Source organism: Scyliorhinus canicula, chromosome 10 (assembly GCF_902713615.1).
Source record: "Scyliorhinus canicula chromosome 10, sScyCan1.1, whole genome shotgun sequence".
NCBI classification, from domain to species: domain Eukaryota; kingdom Metazoa; phylum Chordata; class Chondrichthyes; order Carcharhiniformes; family Scyliorhinidae; genus Scyliorhinus; species Scyliorhinus canicula.
In genome coordinates this window covers 180,722,785-180,739,407 of record NC_052155.1, presented here as the reverse complement: position 1 = coordinate 180,739,407, position 16,623 = coordinate 180,722,785, and the positions used below count along the sequence as shown (strand labels likewise).

The 16,623-nt window shown below is 40.8% G+C and overlaps 1 protein-coding gene across 1 annotated transcript in view; it reads left to right on the top strand.

Annotated features, from left to right (window-relative positions):
• atp9b (ATPase phospholipid transporting 9B) overlaps window positions 1–16,623 on the top strand; it is a 340,330-nt gene that overhangs the window by 99,482 nt on the left and 224,225 nt on the right. Inside the window, exons 5-7 of the mRNA XM_038810251.1 lie at window positions 1,922–2,030; window positions 8,608–8,666; window positions 14,401–14,452. Of these exons, the coding sequence (XP_038666179.1) occupies window positions 1,922–2,030; window positions 8,608–8,666; window positions 14,401–14,452 (220 nt within the window). The remainder of the gene's footprint in view (window positions 1–1,921; window positions 2,031–8,607; window positions 8,667–14,400; window positions 14,453–16,623) is intronic.

The window sequence follows — 16,623 nt, the reverse complement described above, 5'->3', positions numbered from 1 at the left end:
TGGTCACTCCTACCAATACTGTCATGAGCAGATGCATCTACAGCAGGCAGGTTGGTGAGGATGAGGTCAGGTATGTTTTTCCCTCTAGTTAGTTCCCTCACCGCCTGCTGCAGTCCCATTCTAGCAGTTATGTCCTTTAGGATCCGGTCAGCTCGGCCTGTGGTGGTACAATTGAGTCACTCTTGGTGATCGACATTGAAGTCCCCCACCCAGAGCATATTCTGCACCTTTGCCACCCTTAGTGCTTCCTCCAAGTGGCATTCAACATGGAGGAGTACTGATTCATCAGCTGATGGTGGCCGGTATGTGGTAATCAGCAGGAGCTTTCCTTGCCCATGTTTAACTTGAAGCCCTGAAACTTCATGGGGTCCAGAGTCGATGTTGAGGGCACCCAGTGCAACTTCCTCCTGACTGTATACCACTGTGCCTCTGCTTTGTCTGTCCTGCTGGTGGGACAGGACATACCCAGGTATGGTGATCGTGGTGCCTGGGATATTGTCTGTAACGTACGATTCTGTATTTATAATTGTCAGTCTGTTGCTTAACTAGTCTGTGAGACCGCTCTCGCAACTTTGGCACAAGCCTCCAGATGTTAGTAAGGAGGACTTTACAGGGCCAGCAGGGATGGGTATGATGTTGTCTTTTCCGGTGCCTGGTTCGATGCCGGGTGGTTTATTTGGTTTCATCCCTCTTTTGTGTTTTCGTAGCGGTTGAATACAACAGAGTGGCTTGCGAGGCCATTTCAGCGGGCATTTTTAAGAGTTAACCACATTGCTGTGGGTCTGGCATCATACATAGGCCAGACCAGGTAAGAAGGGCAGGGTTCCTTCCCCAAGGACATTAATGAACCAGATGGGGTTTTGTAACAATCAACGATAATGGTTTATTGAGTTTAAATTCTACCGCCTGCTGTGGTGGGATTCAAACCCGGGTCCCCCGATCATCATCCTGCATCTCTGGATTACTAGTCTAGTGACGATGTCACTTTGCCACTGCCTCCCCAATTGCCTACTTTGCTGGGAAGCCTTGGGAATGATTGAATTAAATGCTGCCAGGCACTGAATGCAAACGCAGTACCTTTATTTAAGTATTTTATTGAGCCCAGTTTTCTTTACAGATGGCCGTCAGAGATACCTTAGGACCACTTTAGCCAGTATGGCAGCCTCCATATTCCATGTGCAGGATGGTCCGCCACTAAATATGCATGTTGAATACCCATTTAGTACCCAAAAACTGTTCAATACGCTATATTATTTTCTACCCCAACTGTGAGCTAGAGAGGCCGAGGAATTAGCGCGTATGCAGTGAAAGGGGTGGGGACTAGCTAAATTCAAATAATTTTGTTTCCTATAAATTTAGAGTACCCAATTATTATTTGTCCAATTAAGGGGCAGTTTAGCATGGCAAATCCAGATAGCTGCACATCTTTGGGTTGTGAGGATGAATCCCATGCAGACACAGGGAGAATGGGCAAACTCCACACAGGCAGTGACCCGGGGCCGGGATCGAACCCGGGTCCTCGGCACTGTAGGCATCAGTGCTAACCACTGTGCCACCGTGCCGCCCTAATTCAAATCAATATGTCAGTTAATCAACTCGTTCGCCAGAGGTGTTTCATAATTGAATTTGAGCTTTCTCATGGAAGATCTGTTATAACCTTACAATGCTTTATTTTGTATTGAAATAAAGGATTTATCGTTTATTTTTATTTCGAGGACTGGTTTATATTCGTTTTACTTTTGCTTTGGTGAATCCAGTAGAGTGGTGACTTGAACAGCAGCGAAGATTAGCAAGTAATAATGGTCACCGTTTGGATTTAACTCCTTTAATAATGCTGCTGCTAAAATCTGTTGCTGATATATGTTCTCGGTAATAATCTGATTTCCTTCACTCTAATTACTGGTAAATTTTTGTTTTCTAGGCCTTTGTTATGGCGGTGACAATGATTCGGGAGGCAATAGATGAGTTCCGTCGCTATCAGCGAGATGAGGAGATGAATTCACAGCTGTATAGCAAACTTACCATACGAGGTTGGTTTAGCTTCCTCAACAGTGCGACAATAATACCAGTTGGTGGGTTTGATCAGTGGTTTCCAGAAAAGATGTCACCCATGATCCAGGTTTCGAGAATTGATCACTTACATTTTTTATAATTGTGGCCTTTTGAGAGAGTTTGCATTGCTCAAATTAATCTCATTGGAACATGTGTACAGGGCGGCATGGTAACACAGTAGTTAGCACTGTTGCTTCAGAGCTCCAGGGTCCCAGAATCAGTTCCCAGCTTGGGTCACTGTTGGTGCGGAGTCTGCATGTTCTCTCCGTGTCTGTGTGGGTTTCCTCCAGATGTGCAGGTGAGGTGGATTGGCCATGTTAAACTGCCCTTGGTGTCCAAAAAGAAGTTAAGTGGGGTTCCAGGGATAGGGTGGAGGTGTGGCCTTAAGTAAGGTGCTCTTTACTAGGGCTGATGCAGAATCGATGGGCCGAATGGCGGCCTCCTGCACTGTAAATTCTATGACATGCAACGGTCGAGTAACTGTTTTCAAATTCTTGAAATTTTAAGTTATTATAATGAGCAGTTGTTAAAATGGCAGCTAAAATTGTACTTTGGAATAAAGTCAGAAGGATCCGAAATGTGTCACGTTTTCCCAAGATATTTCAGAATAGCGCTAGATACAAAAACAAAAGGCCGTGAATGCTGGAAATCTGAAATAAAAACTGAAAATGCTGGAAATGCTGGCAGCATCTGTGGAGAACGAAACCGTTAATATTTCAGGCCAAGAATATCACTGCTGAGTATTTTGAGCATTTTGTTTATTATAGCACCGGGTATTGTTGAGTTTTGCGCTAGAATGAATTGTTCAGAGTAGCATTAGCTCCCTTTTCATGCTGGTTTTATCTGGTGAAAGTATCATGTAATACTTTGCTAGTTTCGGGCTTGAGTGGATTTTGACTCTTTAGAGGTGGGCAAAGAGTGTTGAGTCAGTGATACCCAAGAACACGAGATAAATAAGAACAGGGGTTGACCGTATGGTTCGTTAAACCTGCCCCAATATTCATTATGATCGTGGCTGATCTAGGGTTCAACTCCACTTTCCTGTCCACTCTCCATATCCCTTGATTCACTGAGAGACCAAAATTATATTTATCTCAGTCTTAAATATAATTCAGTCTTAAATATAATTCAGTAAGAAGTCTTACAACACCAGGTTAAAGTGCAACAGGTTTGTTTCGAATCACGAGCTTTCGGAGCACTGCTCCTTCCTCGGATGAATGTCCGATTCACCCGAGGAAGGAGCACTGCTCCGAAAGCTAGTGATTCGAAACAAACCTGTTGGACTTTAACCTGGTGTTGTAAGACTTCTTACTGTGCTCACCCCAGTCCAATGCCGGCATCTCCACATCATGGCTACCATTAAATATAATTAACAATGGAGCATGTACAGCCTGATGTGGTAGAGAATTTTAAAAGATTAGCCACCCTTTAAAATGAAGAAATTTCTAATTTCAGCCCTAAATGATCAACTCCTTCTCCTAAGACCCAGTGTTCCAGATTCCCCAGCTAGCAGCAACCATCACCCTATCTATCCTGTCAAGCTGCTTCATAATCTTGAATGTTTGAATGATTTCACCTCTTATTCTTCTGAACTCTGCTTATTCAGCTTCTCATCTTAGGGTAACCCACCCCTGGGACCAGTCTAGTGAATCTTTGCTGTTCTGCCTCCAGTGCAATTATATCCTTCATTAAATATGGTGTTCGACTGCACACAGTACTCTGGGTCGAAGCCCTGTACAATTCTGGCAAAACGTCTTTATTTCTTTACTCCTGTCATTTTGCAATAAAACCAATGTTTCATTTACCTTCAGAGTTGCTGTAAATGCCTGCATTAGAACCTTTGTATTCCTTATACAATCACACCCAAGTGTCTCTGAACGGCAACAATTACAAATTTACATCTTTAAAAAGAAGTTCTCTTTTCTATTCTTAACCATCAAAGTGAATAACCGTACACGTCCCTCATTATAACCCATCTGCCACCTTGCTGTCCGTTTAACCTATCTATATCTCTTTGCAACTTCAGTGCCCTCCTGACAGCAAGCACGGCCATCTCTCTTTTTCTTTAGTAAACTTAGATACATTATTCTCTGTGTCTTTGTCCAAGACATTATATAGGTTGTAAATAGCACTGATTATTGTGGCACTCTGCTAGTCAAAGCCTGCCAACTTCAGAGTTGCCCCATTTATGCCTACTCTTTGTTTCCTGAACGTTAGCCAGTCCTCTACCAATGCTAATATATTGCCTCAAACTCCATGAGCCCCTATCTTGCCCATCTATGTTTTGTGTGGCACCTTATCGTATGCCTTTTGTATATCCAGGCATGCTACATCTTCTGGTTCCCCTTTATCTACTGTACTAGTTACATTCCCAAAAAACTAAACCATTTTCTTTTCCGCAATCAATGTTGATTTTGTCTGATCATACTATGAGTTCTTTTAAGTGCACTGTTAATACTTGCTTAATAATGGATTTCAGCATTTTCCCAAAGTTTGATACAAACCTGATTGTCCTGTCATTTCCATTTTTTCTTGTCTTCCCTTCTTGAGCGATGTCATATTTGAAAACTTCCAATCTGCTCGGACTGTTCTGGAACCTAGGAAATTTTAGAAATCCATGTTCACAACATGTGCTGTCTCTGGAGCTATCTCATTTAAATGTAGGCCATCAGGTCTTGTGAATTTGCTAGATTTTAGTCCCCTAACCTTTACTAGTACTTCTTCTTTGATGTTAATTTCATTAATTTCCTCACATTTTAGTACCGAGATTACCCTCTATTTCTGATATGTAATTTGTGTCTTCTACTGTGAATCCAGACACAAAATATTCTCTGCCATTTCATTATTGTGCATAATTGCTTCTGCCTCTGCTTTTAAGGAACCAAAGTTTACTTTAGTTACTGTTCCTTTTCATAGGTTGTAAGAAATTTTACTCGTATATTTTTATATTCCTGGCTAACTTTCTCAACTTTTCTGGTGGTCCTTACTGGTCTCTCAAACACTTCCAATCCTTCGATTTACTGCTTTTAGTTTGCAACCTTGAGTCTCTTCTTTTGATCTAAAACTATCTTTAACTTCCTGAATAAGCCGTGGCTAGATTTTTCTGATGTGTTTTGTGTTTTCAATAGAATGTATTTGTATTGAACATTTTGCATTGTTTCCCACTGTTTATTTCTGTAGTTGTTCCAGGAATCTCTCAAACATTCTGCACACTCATCTTCCACACTAATCAATATCAATTTGATTGGTCCAGCCTATATGAAGATTAAAAGTCCCTTGGAATTATTACATTGCCATTATTACACGCTCCAGTAATTTCTTGTTTAATGCACTGTCGCAACATGTAACTATTCGGGGAGCCTTAAAACTACTCCCACCAACTTTTTATGACTCGAGCTGTTCCTAATCCCAGTCCCTACCGTATTGATTCTATTTTGTAATTTTCTGAGCCAAGATCATTTCCCCCTTGTGTCATCCTTTGCTACCCCTCCTTAATCATTTTCCCTGTCTTTTTGAAATCTTGTATATACTGGAATATTTATTTCCCAATCTTGGACACCATGTAACCATTTATCTTTAATGGTGATTCGAGCTAAGCAATCTTTCTATATTTGTGCCGCTAGTTCATCCAGTTTATTGCATATACTTTGCATATTCTGATAAAGAGCCTTTCATTTCCATTTTTTTCACAACTGTTGCCTGCAAGGACTTACTCGCTGACGCACAATACTTGTTGAACTCTTTTCCTGTCCCACTCTGCTTGTTTTTACCCACATTGCTATACTGTTCTGTTGGCTGGGCTTTTCTCTTTGGAATTCTAAACTCTCTTCATCTGAACCATCCCCCCATTGAGTTGTTTTTAGCCTTGTCCATTGCCTGAGTTGTACAATTCACCAGGACACTGGTCCAAGCCTGGTTTAAGTGAAGTTGATCCCAATGGAACAGATCTGTCTTTCCTGAGCATTGGTGCCAGTGCTCCATGCATCAAAACTCCCTTTTCCCACACCACATTTTGAGCCATATGTTTAATTCTCTAATCTGGTTGACCCTTTGTCAATTGGTATGTGGCTCAGGCAACGATCCAAAGATTGCCTTTATTTTAATTTGGACCCTAACGCTTAATCCACAGAACATCATTCTCTCTTCCTATCTTGTTGATTCCTACGTGAATCACGACAACTGGACCTTCCCCCTCCCATTCCAAGTTTGTCTCAAGTTGTAAGGAGATCCTTTTAACCCGGCAGACAACTCCATCTTCGAGTTCCTGACTACAACTAGACAGCATTGTTTATACCTCTGACTGTCCCCTATTACTACCACATTACTTTCGCTCACCCCATTTGAATGTCATCATGTACTATGATGCCATAGTCCGTTTGACATTTCACCCTGCAGTCGTCATTCTCATAGACTTTACAGTGCAGAAGGAGGCCATTTAGCCCATTGAGTCTGCACTGGCCCGGAAAGAGTACCCTACCTAAGCCCACACACCCACCCTATCCCCGTAACCCCACCCTATCCCCGTAACCCCACCCAACCTTTTTGGACATTAAGGGCAATTTATCATGGCCAATCCACCTAATCTGCACATCTTTGGACTGTGGGAGGAAACCGGAGCACCCGGAGAAAACTCATGCAGACACTGGGAGAACGTGCAGACTCCACACAGACAGTGACCCAAGCCGGGAATCGAACCCGGGACCCTGCAACTGTGAAGCAGCTGTGCTAACCACTGTGCTACCGTGCTGCCCTCATTTACACAGGTAGCAAGCACCTTGTAATTGTTGGTCAATGAGGTTACTCCATCACTCTGAAAAAGGCTGAGAAAGGGTACAAGAAGCACAACCTCTTTCCTCCTCTGCACCCAGTTCCTGATTTTGCACTTGTACCATGTTGCACTTGGGCCTCGTCATCTCCACTCTTTTGCTCCAGTACGAATGATATCCAATTCTGAATTAATTTATATCCAAATATATCCAAAAAAAAATCTGTTAAATGCGAACATTTGTTATTCTTAAATAAGGGTGAGAAGTTTATACTTAGTGAGCGATGTACCATGGCTCCATGAGAAAGACTTCAGTGCAAAGGATTTCTTTGTTGTTCGATTGTCTGGGCACCCCGGACAAGTGACCTGTTGCTGTTGAAACCTGGGCTCAGCAGTGTGCTTACTTGCACGGTATTCTTTGTAACCTTTTGGAATCATGTTTAAAAATTAACTTAAAAATTATTTTAAAACGCTGGGCTCTTGGACCATGACAGCCCAGTTTCTGTCATCAAAATACCAAGAGGAAAATAAAGCAGGATTAGGTTATAAATAAAACGGACAAGTTTTTAAAAAAGGGTCGAAAGCAATTGGTAACAGCAAAGAATTTGAGAAAATAGCAATTAAAGAGCAAGCTGTTTTCGATTCCGTTTTTTAATAATCTTAGTTAATTTTAGGGTTAATATGATACAACAGTTTTGAATTCCTAATTTTCCTGTATTAAGTTACTTTCGGTATCATAGTCTATAATCTATATATTTTTTTTAAAAACCTGGATGGTTCAGGGAGACAGGAACTTTAATGATTCTCTGCAGTCTAAGGGTTAAAAAGATTTGTGTATTTAACATTGAATTGAATCTCTACATTTGCAGTTTAAAAGATTCTGTGGTGAAATCTAAATTGCAGACGAGTAGTGTGAAATCCGTAATGAGGAATGGAAAGTAATAGTTTCAGTGGGAATTACTTCCTGACTTCCATAAGTAGGTATTAAATTGTTATATCTGATATGACCTAAGGAGCAAGAGTTTTATCCATGCAATTTCCCATTAGTTTCCTGTGGCCTTGTGCCCAGTATTATAATTGGAGTTAGGCCTACAGGATTAGATGCAAGGTTTTTGTAAATTAGAAAAAAAATCCTTGGGAAAATATTTTATTAAAATGATACAAGCAGTAGCAATATGAATCTCCCATTTATAATCTGTTCCTAGGTTATGTACATTTTAGTAAAGTTTGCATAGAGCTGAAGTACAGAAAAAATCTTGATGACAAACTCTTCAGTGATTGAATGAACATGAATTTGGTATAATTATAAAGCTCCGGCCATATTATTTGTGTTGTGTATACATAGATATATTTACCACTATCGTAATCTGACCATATTAACTACTATTGGCTACTAAAAAAGCTGAGAAACATGTGTTTAGTCTAAACTGTAAAAAAAAATGACTTGAAGATTTGGTACAGATGTTGCAATTTACACATATGCATTCTAAAAGATGTAGTAATGTACCTATTATATCTAGAACTTTGTACATGTTGACCATCCATCTTTAGATAATCCATGGATCTGAATGTGATCAACTCTTGCTGCTCTGAACACGCAATCCTCTTTTATGTTACCGTTTGCTTTCAGCACAGTTTTGACAAAACTCAGATTAGAAAGTTTGGGGAGCAGAACTATGTACTTACTGACCTTCAAAACCAAAAGAAGGTAACCTAGTTTTAATTGTGAGAAGTGTGGTTTGCTGTCGCTTCAATAAATGTGACTAATTAACGATTCTCTTTTTTTTTAGGTAAAGTGCAGGTGAAGAGTTCAGACATCCAAGTGGGAGATCTTATTATAGTTGAGAAGGTTTGTGTTTGCTGTATTTACTGCTCGCATATCAGCGAGCGATTACTACTTCTAAACATAGTGTAGTTCCCACACTGTCGACCGGAAAATATCTTGAAATATGACACTTCGGCAAATCATCTTGCCCTGTATCAAACTTCGTAGAATAAGTGCCTATATTGATCTTTATTAATACCCAAAAGAAAAAGAAATCAACTTATTTTTGTTATGCACTTTTTATGTGTAACAGCATTAATGTAATTACATCAAAAGGTCCATGGTTAATTGCATCTGTACTGGATCTGTTACAGAGAATGCTGATAGATGGGGAAAGGAGTCACCACGTTCATTAATACTTCAAGTCTTGTGTGCGCCTCTGCCCCCTGTCTGAATTTGTTTAAATGTGTGGCATCCTGATGTCTCTATCCGATATGCTCAGTGACTAGAAGATATTTCTGCTGTAATGAGGTGTGCCGCATAAAATAATTCGCTATACTAGGCATGCTTTACTAATCAAAGTGGAAATCTAATTTCACACTCCTAACTTATGAGTATATACAAAAGAAAGCGTGATAAAGATCGAGAAATTGGTAAGACCTGAATGAGGACAAGTGCGCAAATAAATTAGGGGGAGGAGGATGTTAAAAACATTTTTTTTTATTTGTTCATGGGATGTGAGTTTCGCTGGCTTGGCCAACGTTTATTGCCCATCCCCGAGGTCATTTAAGAGTCAACCACATTGCTGTGGGTCTGGAATCAACATGCAGCCAGACCAGGTAAGGACGACAGATTTCTTTCCCTAAAGGATATTAGTGAGCCAGATGGGTTTTTATGACAATCGACAATATTTCATGGCCACCTTTAGACTTTTAATTCCAGATTTATATTGAATTCGAATTGCACCATCTGCCATGGTGGGATTTGAACCCCGGTCCCCAGAGCATGACTTTGGTTCTCTGGATTACTAGTCCAGTGAGGATACCACTATGCCACTGCCTCCCCTTAATGTGAACTGAGAAATATGAAAAATGTAAAATAAAAAGCTGAGTGACATGCGTTCTGTAGAGTAAGTATAAAACCCAGCACATTATTGCAGTATTGCCGTAAAATGGTGAGGCATATTTTTCTCCACGGTGTTCAGTTTCCCCCACTGTTGTGTGCTGGATTCTGTCAAAATGGTAGTCTCTCTTCTACTGTCACTATCATGATGGATGTTTCTTTAAATTTTTCCTCGCTCATTACTTCTAAATGGTACTAATCTTGGCAAATACTTTGATCCATGCTTTCCTCTTCTCTCTAGCACTTTGCAGTGAGTGCAAAGTCTCTTGCTCCATATTAATCATCATCATAGCAACAGTTAGTCTGCATGCAGTGCCGTTAAGGCAGTAAAACTGACCAAGTTGATTAACCGGGGGATCAGGGGTTATGGGGAGAAGGCAGGAGAATGGGGATGAGAAACATCAGCCATGATTAAATGGCGAACAGGCTCGATGGGCTGAATGCCCTAATTCTGCTCCCATGTCTTATGGTCTAAGAAGCTTCATCGGACAAAAATGAACGCTGGGATAAAGAGTGTATTTGGATGGATGACTAAAGGCATAGTCAAAGAGGTGGATTTCAAGGAGGCTCTTAAAAAGCTAGGAGGCTTAAAAGTGATAATTCCAGATAATAATATACAAGAAGACTTCCCCAGGACTTTAGGACTGCAACTCTCAAACTATCTAAGCCGGTGTGTACTCCTGCAATTGTCAATATTTTGAAGCTAGCCTTTGTATCGTATAACATTCTGACTTAATTAATCTTTCCTGAGTGTTTTTGAACCTGGGTGGTGCCCAATATTTTGAGCCTTCATAATCCCCACAGATTGAGGGAAAATTATAGAGGTGAAGTGATTGAGTCCAATCCTCAACATCTGTTACTCTAGTTTGAACTGGCAGCGTTCATGTAGATATCATTCGTTAACTAATTGAGTTTGCAAACAATGAATGCCAGATATTTTCTGGAGCTGGATTGTAAAGGGGAGTTTTTGAGAATATATAAATTATTTTCCAGCAAGTCAATGGTTTTAACTCTCTACCAGTGTAACCTACACAGTATTCATGATGCTTAAGTAAAAAATAGAATGTGTAAATATTGCATTCACATGTTTGGAACAGGTAATGAATGGTCTTTTTCCATCGTAGAAGCCTCCTCTGTAGCTGGTATTCTATCTTCTGGCAGCACAGACGCACGGTTATTACTCAGGTTTCTTCCACTTGTTGATGATGTTCCATTGCAAGTTTGTTCGCATGATACCAGTAACCTGAGAACTATTTGTTGGACCTTTGCCAACCTGGTAGGAGGCGATGTATGATCCTGTTTGAGTCGAATGAATTGTATGGGACAGATCAGTTTCAGAACGATATAGCCTGGATACTTCTAAAAGCTGGAAATGTGTGGGATGGATTAATAGACTCCGAGAACAATACAATTCAGTGAAAACCTGTCCTGCATCATAATCTTTTTTTATTCTTTTTTTTATTGTCACAAGTTACAATAACACTGCAATGAAGTTACTGTGAAAAGCCCCTAGGCGTCACATTCCGGCACCTGTCCGGGTGCACGGAGGGAGAATTCAGACTGTCCAAATTACCTAACCCAGTATAATTTCACGTCCAACGTAATGCTACTGTTGCCATTTACACACTTGTGCATGCAGACCAAATGCTAATTCAAATCTGAATGGCAAAGCTTTTGTTTTTTTTAATTTCCTCTAAATGTTTGAGTTTTATTGTCTTTCACCACTGATATTGTCAGGCAGAAAATAATCCCCCACAAATATCTTGGAGAAATGCTTCCAACTGCAGAGAAGCATAAATGAAAAACTGAATTTCGCTGGTTTGAAACCTCTTGGAATCAAGTTTTTTTTTGGGGTGTTGTTATCTCATTATTACAGTGAAAGATGTAATTGCTAGGATGTGCAACATTTTCCCCCACTTTTCCCACTAGCGTCAAGATATATCAAACTGACTGGGAAATAAAACTCGCTTTACTTAATTTAAAGTGTCTAGCCCTCTCCTATAAGTAACCCAATTTAAAGTCACCGAACACACAAACTGTAATTAACCATGCATTAGTTTCATTGGCATACTCAGTCAGCTTCTTCATGAACAAAATACTTTTTGGTACAAGAGAAGTTTAAAAACTGGTGTCTGCTGGTGCTTGTGTCAAAGGAAACGAGCACAATCTGAAGAGCCTTCCCTAACCAATAGAGTTGATGGAATCTTGCAATGGCTATCTTTTGGGCTGGGATAGGGGATGCAAGATGGGGAGGTGTGTGGGACCTGATCGGGTAAATTGGGACAGAAACCAGTTGAAAAGATCAAAGGGAGGTGTGTAACTCACTTGCGTTAAAAATTATTGCATCCTTGGCACTGGTTCCACCAATTTCAGCCGGAATTGTATTATTATCACGGGTGTAAACAAGGCCAATCTCTGTCCCCTGATCTTTATCACATTACTATCTATCAGACCTTACTGTGCACCACTTGATTATCATATTTCCCTTTGTTACAATAGCAAATGTACTTAATTGTGAAGCATTTTGGGGTGTCCTGAGGACAGGCAAATGCACATTACTTTCTTTCTCTTTTCTTAATTTTCAGTTATGGAGAAATCACTGGGATTTTGTATAAAATGAATACCATGCGTTTAATTTTATAGTGCTTAATGTAAATGGTATATACAGTATTCTTGCCTTAAACAAAAGCACCTTCTAATAGTATCGCTATTTATAGCAATTGCTTCAATTATAGCGATCTGCTTTAATCTTCAGGTAGGTTAGCCAGCTTGCAATCTATGAATCTCATTATCCTGAAACTCGTGATTCTTTTGCCGTCCGAAAGACAAGAATTTCTGGAGTATCAATATGACACCCCAAGTATCGTTGAGTGGGCAGCAGATCTGATGAACTGAATGAACAACTGTTTGTTATGGAGATATTTGCAGCAATTGTGTTCTCTGGTCCCACAGCTGCCAGGAACTGGGTTGCTCAGACCTCTTTCACAAAGATCCCAGCAGAAAACAGGAAAAATTGTGATTCATTCAGTTAGTCTGAACTGGACTGAAGCCCAAGCCCAAACAATGGGTTGATCCAATGTATTATCCCAGCTTTCAGTGTTTTGATGTTGAGGAACTTGGTTGAAAGATCATGGCTACAGTCCGTGGGCAGAATCAGTAGCAATAATTAGATTAACTAGGTTACTGACCAGGTGATCGTAAACTGGGATATCATTTTTTTCTGCAATAATTGACTCTTTGAAGTAATACTAAATAACTGAATTAGCTGTTAAAGACTAATGCGAAATAGCATTGGCACAGTTGGAAGCCATGCACCCTTGTTCTGTACTGTTCAGTATGCAGTTAAAATGCATTGTCTGTACACATTCAATGAACCAAGACGGGCTTGCAGTCTCTTTTATTGGAGCAAAGTTGGGAGCCCAAGAAACATTTTAGTAAAAGTTCAGATTCAGGAATATAACTTTCTTGACTTGTGTTTGGAATGTAACTGATTCACAATCATAAACATTCTTGTTCTTCATACTGGGTAACGTGGTAGGAGGAATGAGGAGATTAGCCCAAATGTGGTAGAGTTGCAAAATGATCGAAGAATACCAATTAATATCATTAAAAGTAGCAATGCAGCTGAAATATAAAACCATACAAAATGAAAACAAAGCACCAGTTAATTTCTAGAGAAATAAAATTGGAAAGGAAATTGTTAAAACCTGCAGAAAACCTTGGTTAGGAAACATTTGGGTTCAGAGGTATATACAGTGTTTTATGAAACTGATATAGATTATAGATGCACTGATGGGTTTAGTTCACCCGTGTATTTCTTCTTGCACTAAGAGGGTGCATTTATTAAAACTAAGCCATTTTTCTTTTTCTAAATAAGTTTAGAGTACCCAATTCATTTTTTCAATTAAGGGACAATTTAGCATGACCAATTCACCTACCCTACACACCTTTTGGGTTGTGGGGGCGAAGCCCACGCAAACACGGGAAGAATGTGCAAACTCCACACGGACAGTGACCCAGAGCCGGGATCGAACCTGGGACCTCTGCGTCTTGAGGCAGCAGCACTAACCACTGTGCCACCGTGCTGCCCCTAGGGCATTTTTCTCTGGAAAAGAGAGGACTGATAGATATCTTTAAAATTCTGAATAAGTTCAGCAGAATAGACCTGGAGAAGATATTTCCACTCTGGGAAATCCAAAACAAGATACCATAAGTATAAGATGGCCAGTGGTAAATCCAATAAATAATTCAGGAGAAACTGCTTCACCCAGAGAGTGGTGCGAATGTGGAATTTGCTGCAATATTGAGCAGTTGGCAAATAGATGAAAACAAATTACTGCAAATGCTGGAATCTGAAACAAAAGAGAAAATGCTGGAAAATCTCAGCAGGTCTGGCAGCATCTGTAGGGAGAGAAGAGCTAACGTTTTGAGTCCGATGACTCTTTGTCAAAGTTGGGCAAAAAGCATAGGTCGACGTACGCAGAGGTTAGCAGTGTAGAGAAGCAGAAGTGAATAGATATTTTAAAAAAAGGATTTTAGGAGGCTCATATACTCCTGGTAGGCCGGTAGGCCACACTGCCTGTTGGGTGCTGTAAATTCTATGTCCTAGAGAATCTTCAGTAGAGGTGTTTTAAGTTGGCAGGCAAGTTGGAGCCTCAAATATATACTCATATTACTGTTTAATCCTGTGTTTCAGAACCAGCGCATTCCTGCTGACATGATCTTTTTGAGGACATCAGAAAAAAGTGGTAAGCAATCTCATTTCACTGCTTTCTAATGCCTGGGCGAGGTCTGTGAGCAATGCTTCATATCTTGACTAAGCAGGTCACTGTGCTCTTTTTTAAAATGTGCAAATAAACAGTCCGATCAGTGAAACTTAATGATTGAATGTTAAAATGGTAATCTCATCATTATACGCTGGATATTATCTCCAAAATATGTTTTTGCCAATATTTATGTTGTAATTTCTGAACAAACAATTGGGTTGGGTTTGAATCTCTTGCTTTTTGAAACATAGTCTGTGTTGCTGTCAGTAGTGCAGAATCATTTTCTTAAAGTACAGTGCAACCAAAATTTATTGATGATTTTCCAAATGGGTTTTAATGTCTAATTTACGTGTTATATCAGTAGGTAATCAATCAAAATGTGAAATAAATCAAAGTAAAAAAAGCTCCAATCTGAATGACTGTATAGCATTCAAGTAAAGTCCACTATGACGAATGGCACTTGCGACCTTTATAAATTGACAACCTATTTGGAGTTTACAGTGCCAGTTTTGACTTCTCAACACCATCCATGTCAGTTGGTCTTTACCAACTGGTGCGTTCCTTTAAGTTCTGTCTTCTGCAACCTCAGGAAGGGCAAATTGCTTCTCCGATGCAGTGTGGAAGTCTCTTTGAAAGTGTAGGCTCTATTATATCATGGGAAATACACTACTGGAAAGCAATTGCTGAAGCAAGATCTCAAAATAGGGTATTGTGCTTTTGTTCAGGAACCAATCCCCTATTTATAATATTGCCCCTATTGGGGAAAACTGGTTCTGACTTGGACACAGTTTTCAGGAACCAATTATTGTTAAGTCTGAGGACTGCCTGTCGTTAACTTTCAAATGACTTGTATCATTTTGAGCTGTGGCTCAATCTTTTGAAAAACAAAAAATATTTTTATTCAAACAAAATTTTTTATATAACAGAAATAGACCAACACAATGCAACCCATCCTAACAGATTTATACCAACATTACCCCGCTTTCCCCCCACGAAGATCCTGGTAGACTGATCAAACACCCTCTCCAACAGCTGACAGTAAACAGCCCCCTAAAAAAGGCAATGAACGGCTGCCACCTTGAGCAACACCCGTCAGCCGAATCACCAAATTCCTCATTGCATACTTCATCTTCTGAAGGTACAGAAATTCCATCAGGTCCCCTAATCAACCCGACTCCTGAGGCGGCACCGCAGGCCTCCACCCGAGCAAGACTCCCCTCTGGACTATTAGCGGAATGAAGGCCGAAACATCTGCCTTCATCCCCACCTGCAGCACTGGTGAGTCCGACACTCCAAAGATGGCCACCAATGGGCATGGCTCCAGCTTAACCAGAATACCTGACATTGTATCTTACCTAATGGGCAGTACGGTAGCACAATTGCTTCACAGCTCCAGGGTCCCAGGTTCGATTCCCGGCTTGGGTCACTGTCTGTGTGGAGTCTGCACGTTCTCCCCGTGTGTGCATGGGTTTCCTCCGGGTGCTCCGGTTTCCTCCCACAGTCCAAAGGTGGATTGACCATGCTAAATTGCCCTTAGTGTCCAAAATTGCCCTTGGTGTTGGGTTGGGTTACTGGGTTATGGGGATAGGGTGGAGGTGTGGGTTTGGGTGGGGTGCTCTCTCCAAGGGCTGGTGCAGACTCGATGGGCTGAATGGCCTCCTTCTGCACTGTAAATCCTATGAATCTAGTAAATAACCAGATTTGGGCAGGACCAGAACAGGCGCATGTGGTTCGCCGGCTGTCTAGAGCACTGCTCACATTTGTCCTCAGCCCTGAGAAGAACCCACTTCTTCCAATCAGCCCTCTCTCTGTCCTTCACCCCATCCACCAGACCAACCAAGTTAAGATTATGCAACAAGGCCCAATCATGGGCCACTCGAATTTCCAGATACTGGAAACTAGTTCTGGCTGGACGAAACATATCACCAGACCAGCAAGCTCTTAAGATTCAATAGGGAACCCATCCAGATCCGGTGCTTTGCCCATCTGCATTAAATGAATATCATTCATGATCTCCTCCTATCCAATCCGTGCTTCCAGCTCCTGCTTTTTCTCCTGTTCCACCGCTGGGAAGGTCAACCTATCCGTGGCCCGCCCTCGCCCAGTTTTCAATCTCCCATTGTTCCTTCAGTGCCGCTCATGTTCCCGTACCC